General features: G+C 43.1%; 1 protein-coding gene across 1 annotated transcript in view; it reads left to right on the top strand.

The window, feature by feature from the left end:
* The window catches only part of Ube4B (Ubiquitination factor E4B), a 645009-nt gene that overhangs the window by 104439 nt on the left and 526804 nt on the right, over nucleotides 1–13766 (top strand). The window contains exon 7 of the mRNA XM_080266571.1: nucleotides 9354–9478. Within this exon, the coding sequence (XP_080122697.1) occupies nucleotides 9354–9478 (125 nt within the window). The remainder of the gene's footprint in view (nucleotides 1–9353; nucleotides 9479–13766) is intronic.

The raw sequence follows: 13766 nt of genomic DNA, 5'->3' as shown, positions 1-13766 counted from the left end.
CCCTTATCATCACTCGCCACATATACCTATGGATCATATTGTGCCTGAAGCGGGTATTAGCTATCACCAACCCCCTCCCAGCACAAATGTCCACTAAATCACTGCCATTCACATTCCCTACTTTTCCATTCATATCTCCAATCAAAAACACTGTCTCTTTCCTTTCAAACTTTTCCAAGCACCCTTCCACATTTGTCCAGAACTCTTCTCTCACTCTGCATGCATGCTCTTGCATTGGCACATACACACACACACAATTTCCCACATTTGTAGTCCAGCTTTCAGTCTTACCCACACAATCCTTGACCCAACTGATCCATACTCTTTTATATTCTCCTTGCATCTGTTACTCACAATAATACACACTCCTTCTTTTGCCCTCTGATTCTTGCCTACTGTTGCGCCTATAGCCCATCCATATTCCCATTCTCTCACACTCACCTCCCCATTTAGTTTCAGTTAATCGACATACATCCACTTTCGCACCCATAAGCACCTGGACAACCTCTCTTTATTTCATCTCATCATCTGCACCCCTTACATTCCATGTAGATATCTGTACCAAGTCCTTTCTTCGGTCCTCGGTCATCACCTTTTGGTCAGTTCTGGTCCGAGGCTTCTTGTTTGTATTTTCAGTTAGTTGTTTTCCAGGGAGGGGCACTAACCCTCCACCAACCCACTTGTTGTCACATATATGATTTAACTAAAACCTGCGTAACATTTAATCATTGATGTTATAATGTCACTGTTGTTAGAATTTGTATCTTGTTATAAAAACAATACCTATATGACATCCTTGTCAAGATGCTATGCTGGACAGGGAGGAACCTGCAAGTCAGGCACTAAATTGATCACATGCCCACAGAGCCAGCACACAATAGCGGTGTTCTGTCAGTGGGAAGACTTAGACATGATGTTTACTTGTGATGGTACAAAATTTTTGTTACTAGTTCAGATTCTTTTAACCCGTCACGTCCCGAGCTATTTCGCGCCTCTGACATCCCCCAATCCCGAGGTATTTTCGGAAAATTTTTTTTGGCTAAAACCTCCGCTTTTGGTGAGAAACATCGAAAATTCATAGAAAAATCGCTCATCTGAGGTTTAAGATACTCGATCCAGGTACCAGTACCTCCTTACCTGACTGGGTTTTCTAACAGGCTGGCACCAAAGAAAATGAGTTCTGTTGGAGGGTAACTATTTCACACCACTCATAAACGGTATTTATTTATTTACATGGTACGAATTTATATGTAGTACAAGAGTATATTGGTTTTCAAACAGTAATATAGGCATTATAAGCATTGTTTCACTCACTAACTCATCACCATACCTGACCTTCTTTTGCCACATTACCTGATCATTATCTCTGACTGTTTCTTCCTCTAATGCTATGTAAACTTTGTCCTCCACATTGTCATCGATTGGGGAATCACTCTGGCCCTGAATGTCTTTACTGGCCAGGTCACTGGTAACAGGTGAATTGCCGAGACAATGGCTTGAGGGGGGGAGGGGGGAGGTTATGCAGTGTAAGGCATTGTCCCTGCTTGGCATCTTGAAGAGGAATAGAGGAAGGTGTCCCGTGTATACGTACGAAAAATCACGCGCGAAAATTGAAAATTGTGCAAATTAGGGACCTTGCAATTGCACGACGTACCAGTACGTCGCCGGGACTGGCAAATGCAAAATGTTGCAACGTACCCATACGTCGACGGGACAGGGCGGGTTAATTTTTGTGTAATAATCTTCTGCATCATTTTATGTTTTTAGGAAGGGAAGAGGTTGTGTAGATCAGATATTCATTGTTAGGTCTTTTGAAGAAATGTTTCAAGAGGAGGGAATGAAGTTATATGCGGCCTTCATTAATTTGGAGAAAGCATATGACAGGGTGGATAGACAAGGAATGTGGAAAATATTAAGATTATATGAAGTAAATGGGAAGTTGCTGAATGCCGGTAAGAGCATGTATGAGGGCACTAGGCTGCAGAGTGTATGGATGGTGAACTGAGTGAATTTTTCTATCTGAATGTTAGTTTGAAACAAAGATGTGTCACATTTCCATGGTTGTTCAATCTGTACATGGATGGAGTCATAAAAGAGATATATACAAGGTAGGGCAATGGATGTTGGAGTGGACCTAATGAGAGAGGGCAGCGTTTGGAAAGTTCCTATACTGTTGTGTGCAGATGATACTGTATTGTTAAGTGGAGACAAGGGGGACCTGGAAGGTTTGATGAATGAGTTTGGGAGAGTGTGTAAGAAATGGAATCTAGAGGTGAATGTTGGGAAAAGTAAAACTATGATGTTTAAGAGTAATGAATGTACAATGAGACTGGATGATGAGAATGTGAGTGCATTTAAATACTTGGGTAGTGTGATGAGTAAGTAAGGATGGAAGTTTGGAGGGCGAAGTGCTTGAAAGGGTACAACAAGGAAGAAAAGTTGCTGGTTCTTTGAAAGCAATGATATGAAATAGGGAAGTGAGCATGGAAGTAAAAAGTTGCTGCAGTATATTATTGTGATACCAACTCTAACATATGGAGGTTAAGCTTGGACCTTGTGGAAGGACACAAGTCAAGAGTGAGAGCAGTGGAAATTAGTTATTTGAGGTGGAGAGGGAGGGGGAGGTGGAGGATGAGATGGAGGGATGGAGTGGAGAGATATATAAGAGGGGGTGTGTGAGCTGGGAGCAGGGCAGTGAAATGGCAGGGAACAGAGCAACTTGGAGGTGACTGGTTTGTGGCCACGCCATACTTACCCTAATTAATGCATCTGGCAGTAAATAGATAGATCATCATTGTCATCATCATCATCATCATCATTGTCATCATCATCATCATCATTTAATCCAGTGTTGCCCCATGAGGAGTGTAGGAGCCCAGGGCTAGGCAAGTTTGTCCTGACATTTAACATGAGAGCGACCAGCATCACTCATCGCTTGGATATAAACCTGCACCAGCTCAATCCAGTTGAAGCGCCCTAATCACCCACTAAACCACCAGGCGCCATAATTTGGTTATATGGTTAACACCCAGCATAGTAAATGGTTTCCTGGTGTACAGGAAACTATTTGGCTTGTCGCTTGGTGTAGGATCACCTGTAGACAGAAGAAAGAGGAAATACTGAAGGAAAGAAAGACAGAAGAGAAAGAGAGTAAAAGGCACATCAAGTGAGTGGATGGTGAGCACCCCCACGTACGACTAGATCATGTATGTAGTTTAAGAATGTACAAAACTTATTGTAGCCATTTTCATACTTTGAGGAAATTAGTGTTCAGATTGGTTGTTATATGCAAATGAAATTTTGTTTGCTAACTTGAAAAGAATACACTGCATCTGGATCACTAATGCTAGTACATTATAGAATTGTATGTATTGATATATTGAAGTTTAATACTGTATATGAAAGTTTGTTGTAGGTGGTGGCAACCATCATCCATTCACTGGATGTAGTGCTGCTTTCTTCTTCCTTCACCTTTATCATTCTTTTTCTGTCTCCCCTCCTCTGATCCTATTTCTCCCATCTTTCCTGTCACTTTTTATTCTTCGTCTTTCCTTTTATGGTGGTTTTGTATTGAGTGACAAGCCTAATCATTTCTGTAAGCCAGGAAACCATTTATAGTGCTGGGTGGTAACTATATAACCAACCCACACATATTCCCTACTTGTCAACATGTGGGTGTGCAGAGGGTTAATGCCCCTTCCTATTAAACAACCAGCACAATGACAAATGACCACCCCTTGTGGGTTTATGGTGTCTGGCTATAGCTAGATAGATAGAATATATTAGAGTACAATCAGCAGGTGGGTTGGCAGAGGTTTGGTGCCTCTCTGCGTAAAACAACTAAGTCATAGGCAAACAGCCATCACTCATGGGATTGTGGGGTTTGGATGTATATGTAGTAGACAATCAAAGAAAAATGTTATGTAGTTAAATTTGGTGAAAATATCTTCTGAAAGACAAGTTTTGATGTATTCTGCTTTGCATCATACGGACAGTGGGTAGCACTGACATGAGTTGCCATTTACTCCAGGTGATGAGCCTGTGGATGCGAGCATATTTTTTATAAAAAAGCGAAAAACAGTATGACCTCACTACAACGGACTTCACTAGACCGGAATTTGCTTTTTTCGGAGTCAAGAAGCCAACCGGAATAATTTTTTATATATCAGGGAAAACTAGAAAAAAGCTAGAAGCAGTCCAGACTGCCTAACCTCAGGCTGGGGCAGCTATATTGTTCATATGTCAGTTTGTGGCAGGCTGTCAGTGTCATTATTGTCCCCCTGTGCGCTGCCTCAGTTTGACCCACATCATTTCCCTGGAAGTCCCTGATATACTGCTTGAGGGTGATGTGTGATAAGTGAAATATACAGTAATCCCTCATTTACAGTCATGTGCCGCATAATGTCCTACTGCACGATGTCCATTTGCCTTAACGTCCGGGGACATTTTATTTTGTTTTTAAAGACCCCAATGTGCTTTCATGCGTCGGCCTTGGTCACCTAATGGCGGCTTTCCATGCTGCATGATCTGTTGCAGCCTCCCTGTTCAGTCCCTTAACCCTAAGGTCACAGTTAATGACCTCGTCCCATGTCTTTCTTGCTCTACCCGTCATAACCTCACCCCCAGTATTAACACTTCTCACCTTCCTCACGCAGTTATCATCCCCCATCCTCTCCACATGCCCAATCCGTCTCAATCTACATCTCCTCATCACAACACCATACACTCCTGTCCCATCCTACCTCTCAGCTCTTCCATCGTAAACCCAGACCCCCTGGACCTTGCACACAGGGACGCACTACACATCCACCTAATCATTGTCATTTCTGTATGTTTGAGCCTATGAACATCCTCCTCCTTTACTGCCCAGGTCTAACTACCATACAGCATTGCACTCCTAACACATGCTGCGTACAAAGACCCCTTAGCACGTAGGGAGAGTCCTCTCAATGTCAGGAGAGGCAAGAGTTCCCTGAACCTCTTCCAACCACTTCTCACCCAAGCCACAGAGCTAGCTCCAGCCCTGCCTCCAGCACACAACATGTCTCCCAAATAACAAAACTCTTCCATACACTCAAGAGATTCACCAGCCTGTTCAATCCTTTCACGCCTGACAATCTCCACCTGCTCTCCTTGACACGCTTTTCACATAAAATCAGCATATTCTCAGAGTCTGCCTCTGATACCACTACATCTCTTGTGCACCCATTTATCACAAACACCGCGCAAGATGTAATTACTTCCCACACCCTTGTGGCAAACTGCACATGGCCACTCTCCCTCGTCTTTGACAGTACCACCACCAACCCTAGATATCATCACTTTTGTTTTATCTGCATTTACCCTTAAGCCCTTGTGCCCTATATCATCTCTTCACTTCCTAAATCTTTCCTCTGCCTCCCTTTCATTCTCTGCAGTCAACACCAAATCATCAGCATACAACAACTTCCATGGGAGTCCGTTTCTGAAGTCACGTGAGAGGGCTTCAAGTACCATGATAAACAACGTGGGACTCAAAACTGACCCCTGATGCACACCAACGTTCATGGAAAACTCATCACTCAAATCTCCATTCACTCTTACCTGGGTGCGAGCACCCACATACATAGCCATAACCACCCTAACCAGCCACTCCTCCAAGCCAAACTTTCTCATTGCCCACTTCACCACTTCTCTAGGGATTCTGTCAAAGACCTTTTCCAAATCAACAAAAACAAAATACAGATCCCTTTTCTTACCAATATATTTTTCCTGAAGCTGTGAAACAATGAATATGGCATCAGTGGTCCCCCTGCCAGGCATAAACTCAAACTGCATCTCATCAATATTCACTCTTTCTCTAATCATACCTTCTAGAACTCTCTCTGTTACCTTCATTACCTGATCTAAAAACTTTATTACTGTATAATTTCCTCTTTCCAGGGCATCACCCTTCCCTTTATACACTTTACAGTTACATCTATAGGCGGAGAAGGGTGTTACATCTATAGGCGGGAAGGTTGTTACATCTATAGGCGGGGAAGGGTGTTCTATCTATCTATCTATTGCCAGACACCTCAATCCCGTTTGGGGTGGCCACAAACAAATCACCTTCAAGTCGCCCTGTTCCCCGCTATTTCACTGCCCTGCTTCCAACTCACACCCCCCTCACTTATATACCTCTCCACCCCATCCCTCCATCTCATCCTCGGCCTCCCCCTCCCTCTTCCCCCCTCCACCTCACTCACATACCCTCCTTTCGTCAGTCTTTCACCCTCCATCCTCTCCACATTGCCAAACCACCTCAGTGTGTTCCTCATAACGCCTCCTATCACATCCACATCCACACCACAACGCTCCTTTATATCCTCATTCGTCAGCCTGTCTCTCCATGTGACTCCACAGGCTCCTCTTAAATAACTCATTTCCACTGCTCTCACTCTTGACTTGTGTCCTTCCAACAATGCCCAAGCTTCACTTCCATACGTTAGAGTTGGTATCACAGTACTGTCATGTAGTAACTTTTTCACTTCCATGCTCACTTCCTTGTTACTTATCACTGCTTTCAAAGAACCAGCAACCTTTCTTCCCTGCTGTACCCTTTCAAGCACTTCGCCCTCCAAACCTCCATCCTTACTCATCACACTACCCAAGTACTTAAACGTACTCACATTTTCCAATTCCTCACCATCCAACCTCGCTGTACATTTACTGACTTCACCTCTCTCAAAGACCATCACTTTACTCTTCCCTACATTCACCTTTAGATTCCGTTTCATACACACTCTCCCAAACTCATCCACCAAGCCTTGCAGCTCCCCTTCGTCTTCACTCAACAACACAGTATCATCTGCAAATAACAGTACAGGGAGTTTCCAAACACTATCCTCTCTCACCAGGGCCACTCCAACATCCACTACTCTACCTTGTACCTCTTTTATTACCCCATCCATGTACAGATTGAACAACCATGGAGACATGACACATCCCTGTTTTAACCCAACTTTCAAAGAGAAAAATTCACTTAGTTCACCATCCACATGCACTGCAGCCCTCGCACCATCGTACATACTCTTCACAGGATTCAACAACTTCCCATCTACTCCATATATTCTTAACACTTTCCACAATCCTTGTCTATCCACCTTGTCATATGCTTTCTCCAAATCCATGAAAACCGCATAGAACTTCTTTCCCTTCTCTAGAAACTTTTCCACTAAAGATCTAAGAATGAATATCTGATCTACACAGCCTCTTCCCTTCTTAAAGCCTCCCTGTTCTTCTCCAACTAATTTCTCTGTTCTTTCTCTAACTCTGTCAATAAGTATCCTACCATACACTTTTCCTAATATACTAAGAAGACATATGCCCCTATGATTACCACACACTTTGTTTTCCCCTTTTCCTTTGTACAAGGGAATAATTTTACCTGACTTCCAGTCCTCCAGAAGGGTGTTAATTTGTTTTAAATTGCAAAGGCAGGGTATTGCATAATAGAAGATCATATAGTGGGGTATTGCTGTACCTGTATATTTAGGCCATTTTTGCTTAGCTGGTTGGTCAGGTTTTATTTTACTAGCATGAGGCTCGAAAAGTCAGCCAGGTGACTCTGACCATTCGGTAGGGAGGCAGATGGCTATATTTGTTCAGCTGGTGGGTTAGATTCTTTTACCATTGCTCCGTTCGAGAGACCAGCTGGGTGATGTTGGCCATTCGGTATAGAGGCAGACGGCCATTTTTGCTCATCTGGTAGGTTAGGTTCCATTACCATTGCGTGGCTCAATAGGCCAGCAAGGTGACTGACCATTCGGTAGGGAGTTGGATGGCCATTTTTGCTCGACTGGGTTCTTTTACCAGCTTGCCGCCCAAGAGGCTTGCTGGGCAACTTTGACTTCGGTGAGGAGGCGGATGACCATCTTTGCTCATCAGGTGGGTTAGGGTCTATTACCAGCGTGCAGCCAGAGACACCGGCTGGCTGCCCAGCCATATGCAGTACTGTATACAGTGCCTAAGTTATGGTGATCGCTTAACATCTAGATCACTTAACATCCTATTTTTCAGAATGTATCGTGGACGCTGAGCGGCGCATGGCTGTAATTATTTATTTCTCGCTCCTCATAACTCTGAGCATGCAGTTCCAAACTAACTTTAGTTACATTGCCATAGCACCCTGAAAGTGCTAAGAACACAAGAATTTCCCTGGAAAAAGTAAAATTATTGGAAGAAGTGGCATGTGGTTTGGGAGTTTAATGTGAATGAGAGTAACATTTGGACAGTCATATAAAATGAGCCACGTGTGTTTTCGATGTAAACAGTCTCTTTGTTGGAGAGTGATAAAAAGCTAAAGATGTTATTGATGAGGGGGCAGTAAAATTCATGTCTTCACATTTAGTGCAGTGAGTGTGAAATGGGCTTTAAGACTGATGTTTGTTATGAACGGACAGATTCGGGGCTAGAAAATTAAGCTGTTACGGTATGTAAAGACTGCATGTTGATATATGAATTTAGGTAAGGTAATTACAGGTATGTGATTTCAGTTCTTTTGAATTATACTGTCATACAAATTATACAGCTTGGATGACGTATTTACTATTCAGGATTACTGCATTCGTGCTTACCATAGAAGTTGTATGCAGTCAGTCCATGCTGACGATGTCATTGTATTTTTTCCTTTATTATTGATGACTAAAGATACAGTACTTTCAAAAATAGTTTCACATTGCTCTCTCTGTCTCTCTCTCTCTCTCTTTCTCTCTTTTATGTGCCAAAAGTAGTTCTAAGCAAAATATGCCTGATGCTAGGTGACAAATTTAATTTTCACATGTTGATTATTAGAAAATTTTGCTCAGTTGGTATTGGGAGCTGAGCAGCAATTTTGTGTGTTAAATAATGGCAGGTCTTGGGAGGGTAAAATTTCCCAATTAGGTTTGGTTAGGATGCACAGACCTGTTCAGCTGGTGAGATACTATGCAAACATACTACAGCAGGCATCTAAGGCAGAAATACTGATAATAACTGACTTCTGTATAGTGTTTTAGGAAAAATGTGGGGTTCCTCGAACCTAGCATTTTATGTGCAAATATATATCACGTTTTAGCACAAACATGATTAAGTACTAGATTCTGCGTAACGTGTCTCGTGTTGTACAGAGACTCTACTGTACCTGTAAGACTGATGGCCCATTTAACTAAGACTACTGCCCATATATCTCCCACTTTATTGCATTCTGCTACTTTGTTTGTGGATACATTTTTTTTTTTTTTTTTTTTTTTTTTTTTTTTTTATAGGTAGGAATAGGAGTTGGAAGGATGATATGAAAGTGAGTTGCATGATGCAGTGAAGTAATGATTAAAGCCATGTATATATTCTTGCAGGAACCAGCGTTTCAGAGGATTTAACGTGTTTAGCCAAGCCGAGCCAGAGTGCAGAAGCCTCAGCATTACTTTATCTCCTCCAAACATATGCCCGTGCAAATAATGAAGAGAAGACTCATCCAAAGGTAACTGTTTGACTTTATTGAACTTGTTACACTTTATTGTAGTATTAATAGCTGTTTTGGTTAATCTTATTTTAACAGCAGATGAATGAAAAGAAATCCCCCACTGTATTCCTTCTGGATATGCTATTAATAATCATATTGTCATCATCATTAACACAGTGATCATCTCTGATTATATGCATTGTCTTTAGGCTTCTCAGTAGGATGACCAGCAGAAATGTCTCCAACCAGATTGCTGTTCACTTTTTATTTATTTATTTTTTCATGCTTTGAGAACATTTCCCAAGCATTTTGCCTCCTTATTTCCCATGAATATGGGTATATCACTTCATTGCCAGACTTGGGATTATATGAAGTTGCAGTTACAAGCATGTTAATGAAAAAAATTGCATTTATATTCATCCCATGGTTATAGCGCATTTGGTTATCATGACTTTTGTTATCATTGCGAGATTAGAATCTGTACTCATGCTGTTACAGTGCAGTTTTTCAGTTCAAAATCTTATTATTATCATCTGCCTGAGCTGGGCCAAGCCAGCAACTTTCACTGTCTTTGATGTTTTAGCTGTCAGGGCATGTCTTTCATTGGCCCACACCACCACTGCTGGGGTAGTAATTGAGTTCTGCGAAGCATTCCCCTCACCCCGAATTTTATCTGTCTATACAGTATATTTATTGCCAGACGCCTCATCCTGTTGGGGTGGCCACAAACAGATTTTCTCCATGTTGTCCTGTCCACCGCCATTTCACTGCCCTGCTCCCAGCTCACACCCCCCATCTCTCACATACCTCTCCACTCCATCCCTCCATCTCATCCTTGGCCTCCCCCTCCCACTTCCCCCCTCCACCTCACTCACATACACTCTTTCATCACTCTCTCCATCCTCTCCACATGGCCAAACCACCTCAGTTTGTTTCTCCTAATGCTTTCCTATCACTTCCACATCCACACCACAATGCTTCTTCACTTCTTCATTTGTCAGTCTTTCTCTCCATATGACTCCACATGCTCCTCTCAGATAATTTCCAGTGCTATCACTCTTGACTTCTCTTCCTCCAACGAGGTCCAACCTTCACTTCCATACGTTAGAGTTGGTATCACAATGCTGTCATGTAGAAACTTTTTCACTTCCATGCTCACTTCGCTGTTTCTTATCACTGCTTTCAAGGAACCAGCAACCTTTCTTTCTTGTTGTACTCTTGCAAGCACTTTACCCTCTAAGCTTGCATCCTTACTCATCACACTACCCAAGTACTTAAACGCACTCACATTTTCCATTTCCTTCTCATCCAACCTCACTGTACATTCACTGACTTCACTTCTCTCGAAGACCATAGCTTTACTCTTCCCTACCTTCACCTTTAGATTCCGTTTCTTAAACACTCTCCCAAACTCATGCACCAAGCCTTTCAGCTCCCTTTCGTCTTCACCTAACAACACAGTATCATCTGCAAACAACTTTAGAGGGAGTTTCCAAACATTGCCCTCTCTCATTAGGGCCACTTCAACATCCACTGTGCTACCTTGCATCTCTTTTATAACCCCATCCATATACAGATTGAACACCCATGGAGACATAACACATCCTTGTCTCAGTCCAACCTTTTAATAGAAAAATTCACTCAGTTCGCCATCCATGTGCACTGCAGCCTTTGCACCCTCATACATACTCTTCACGGCCTTCAGCAACTTCCCATCTACTCCATGTATTCTTAATACTTTCCACAATCCTTGTCAGTCCACTCTGTCATATGCTTTTGCCAAATCCATGAAGGCCGCATACAACTTCTTTCCCTTCCCGAGAAACTTTTTCACCAAAGTTCTAAGAATGATTATCTGATTTACAAAACCTCTTTCTCTCCTAAAACTTCCCTGTTCTTCTCCAACTGATTCCTTTGTTATTTCCCTAACTCTGTCAATAAGTATCCTACCATATACGTTTCTATTACACTAAGAAGGCAAATGCCTCTGTGATTACCACACACTTCTTTTTCCCCCTTTCCGTTGTACAGGGGAATAATTATACCTGACTTCCAATCATCTAGGACCCTACTGTCCTCCTAGGCCAATCTGCACATCTTCCATGTCCATTCTGCTACTATCTCTCCCCCATACTTCAGCATTTCACCACACACTCCATCAAATCCTGGGGCTTTCCCCATTTTAACTATCTTCATTGCTTCCACAACATCCATCCTACTGATTTCTTCCTCTCTTCTCACCTCCCTCCGTCTCCCAGCCACTTGCATTATTTTCATTCTTTATGTTCAACAGTTCCTTAAAGTTTTCTCTCCATCTGCTCACTTTTTCTCCCTTCTCCACTAGCAATCTACCATTTTTGTCTTTCACTTCCCATTTAACTTCTTTGACACTCTGTCTAACTCTCTTTACCTCTTTCCAGAACATTTTCTTACATTCCCTCCACTTTACACTCAAATTCCTTCCAAATTCCTCACCCACTCTCTTCTTACCGTCTCTTATTAATCTTTTCACCTCTCTCTTCCTCTCTACATATACACTCAATCCTTGTAAACCGCGTGTTTATAAACCACGGATTCGTAATCCGCGGCAAAGTAGCTGTCAGACTGCCAGCACCGTTAAACCGCTGTTAAGTCACGAAAATCGCGGATCTGGGCACCGAAGTGGGCCTTTTCCGAGGAGAATCGTAAACCACGGCATTCAGTTTGAAAATCACAACCCAACAACCAATCACCACTCGTCCCTGGTGGCAAGTGTGCATACTAATGCCGCAGAGTTAATGAGAAACATCAGGAACTCATCTCTCACTATTTTGCCCGGGTAAGGGCAGAAGCTGAGCCTGAGCCACAGCCTGGCCCTTCACACACTGAGGACGTGAATGACGTAGCATCTGTCATCTCTGAGGCAGACTTTGAGGGCTTCCTGAGGGAGGCAGAGGAGCTGGAGAAGGGAGAGCAACATGGGGAAGCACCCCCACCTCATGCTGAGAGGTTCTAAGTTCTTCCCAACACCACCCCACTCCATTCACTTAAGCAATATCGTCATAGGATTAAGGTGAGATCCTTTAACATTGTTTATTTCTATTAAATACATGCACTGAATATTCCTAAATTTGTATGTTTGTGTTTGATGGTGCCTAGGTAGGTGTAGGTAGGGTGCTTTGGGGGATGGTTGGCCAAAGTCCAGACCCTAATTAATTATTTATAAACCGCGGAATTTGTAATCCGCGGCAGTGGTCCAGACCCAAATTGCTGCGGTTTACAAGGATTGAGTGTAACTCTCTCTTCTGTCTCTCAGCTTCCATGCCCCTGTTTCTCATCCATTCACTGTATGCTTTCTTCTTTTGTGCCACAGCCTGTCTCACCTCATCATTCCACCATGCTGTTCCCTGCACCCCTTTTCATCTTCTCCTTACCCCACACACCACCTCACATGCTGCACAGATTTCTTCTGTGAATATCTTGCACACACTTTCCATGTCCCCCATCTGCTCCAATCCATATTTGCCCAATTGCTCCTCCACTTCCCTCCTATATTCGTGAGCAGCGATAATCAGGATCAAATGCATGATAATATTCACTTATAGAAATTGTAATACTCATTTTAGTACTTACTTTACATTTAACCATTCATCCATCCATCATCCAATCCTATGTTGCCCAGTGAGAAACAGAGGAGCCCAGGGTTAGGCAGGTTGGTCCTGACGTTTTCGTTTTCATTTTTAAAGGCTCCAACATGCTTGCATGTGTCGGCCTTGGTCACCTAATGGCGGCTCTCTACGCTGCACGTTCCATTGCAGTCTCCCTGTTCAGTCCCTTAACCCTGAGGTCACACTTAATGACCTCGTCCCATGTCTTTCTCGGTCTACCCCTCATAACCCCACCCCCAATATTAACACTTCTCACCTTCCTCACCCAATTATCATCCCCCATCCTCTCCACATGTCCAAATCATCTCAATCTACCTCTCCTCATCACAACACCAATACACTCCAATCCCATCCTACCTCTCAACTCTTCCATCGCAAACCCAGTCCCTCCAGGCCTTGGACGCAGGGACGCACTGCACATTCACCTAATCATTGTCATTTCTGTACGTCTGGGCTGGCGAATATCATCCTCCTTCACTGCCCAGGACTCACTACCATACAGCATTACACTCCTAACACATGCTGCATACAAAGACCCCTTAGCACGTAGGGAGAGTCCTCTCAATGTCAGAAGAGGCAAGAGCTCCCTGAACTTCTTCCAACCACTTCTCACCCTAGCCACAGAGCTAGCTCCAGCCCCACCTCCAGCACACAACATG

Source organism: Coenobita brevimanus, chromosome 21, assembly GCF_032717465.1.
Source record: "Coenobita brevimanus isolate Jiangsu-jjx chromosome 21, ASM3271746v2, whole genome shotgun sequence".
Taxonomy (NCBI): Eukaryota; Metazoa; Arthropoda; class Malacostraca; order Decapoda; family Coenobitidae; genus Coenobita; species Coenobita brevimanus.
Note: the sequence above shows the minus strand (reverse complement) of the source record. Positions and strands in the feature narration are given on the sequence as shown.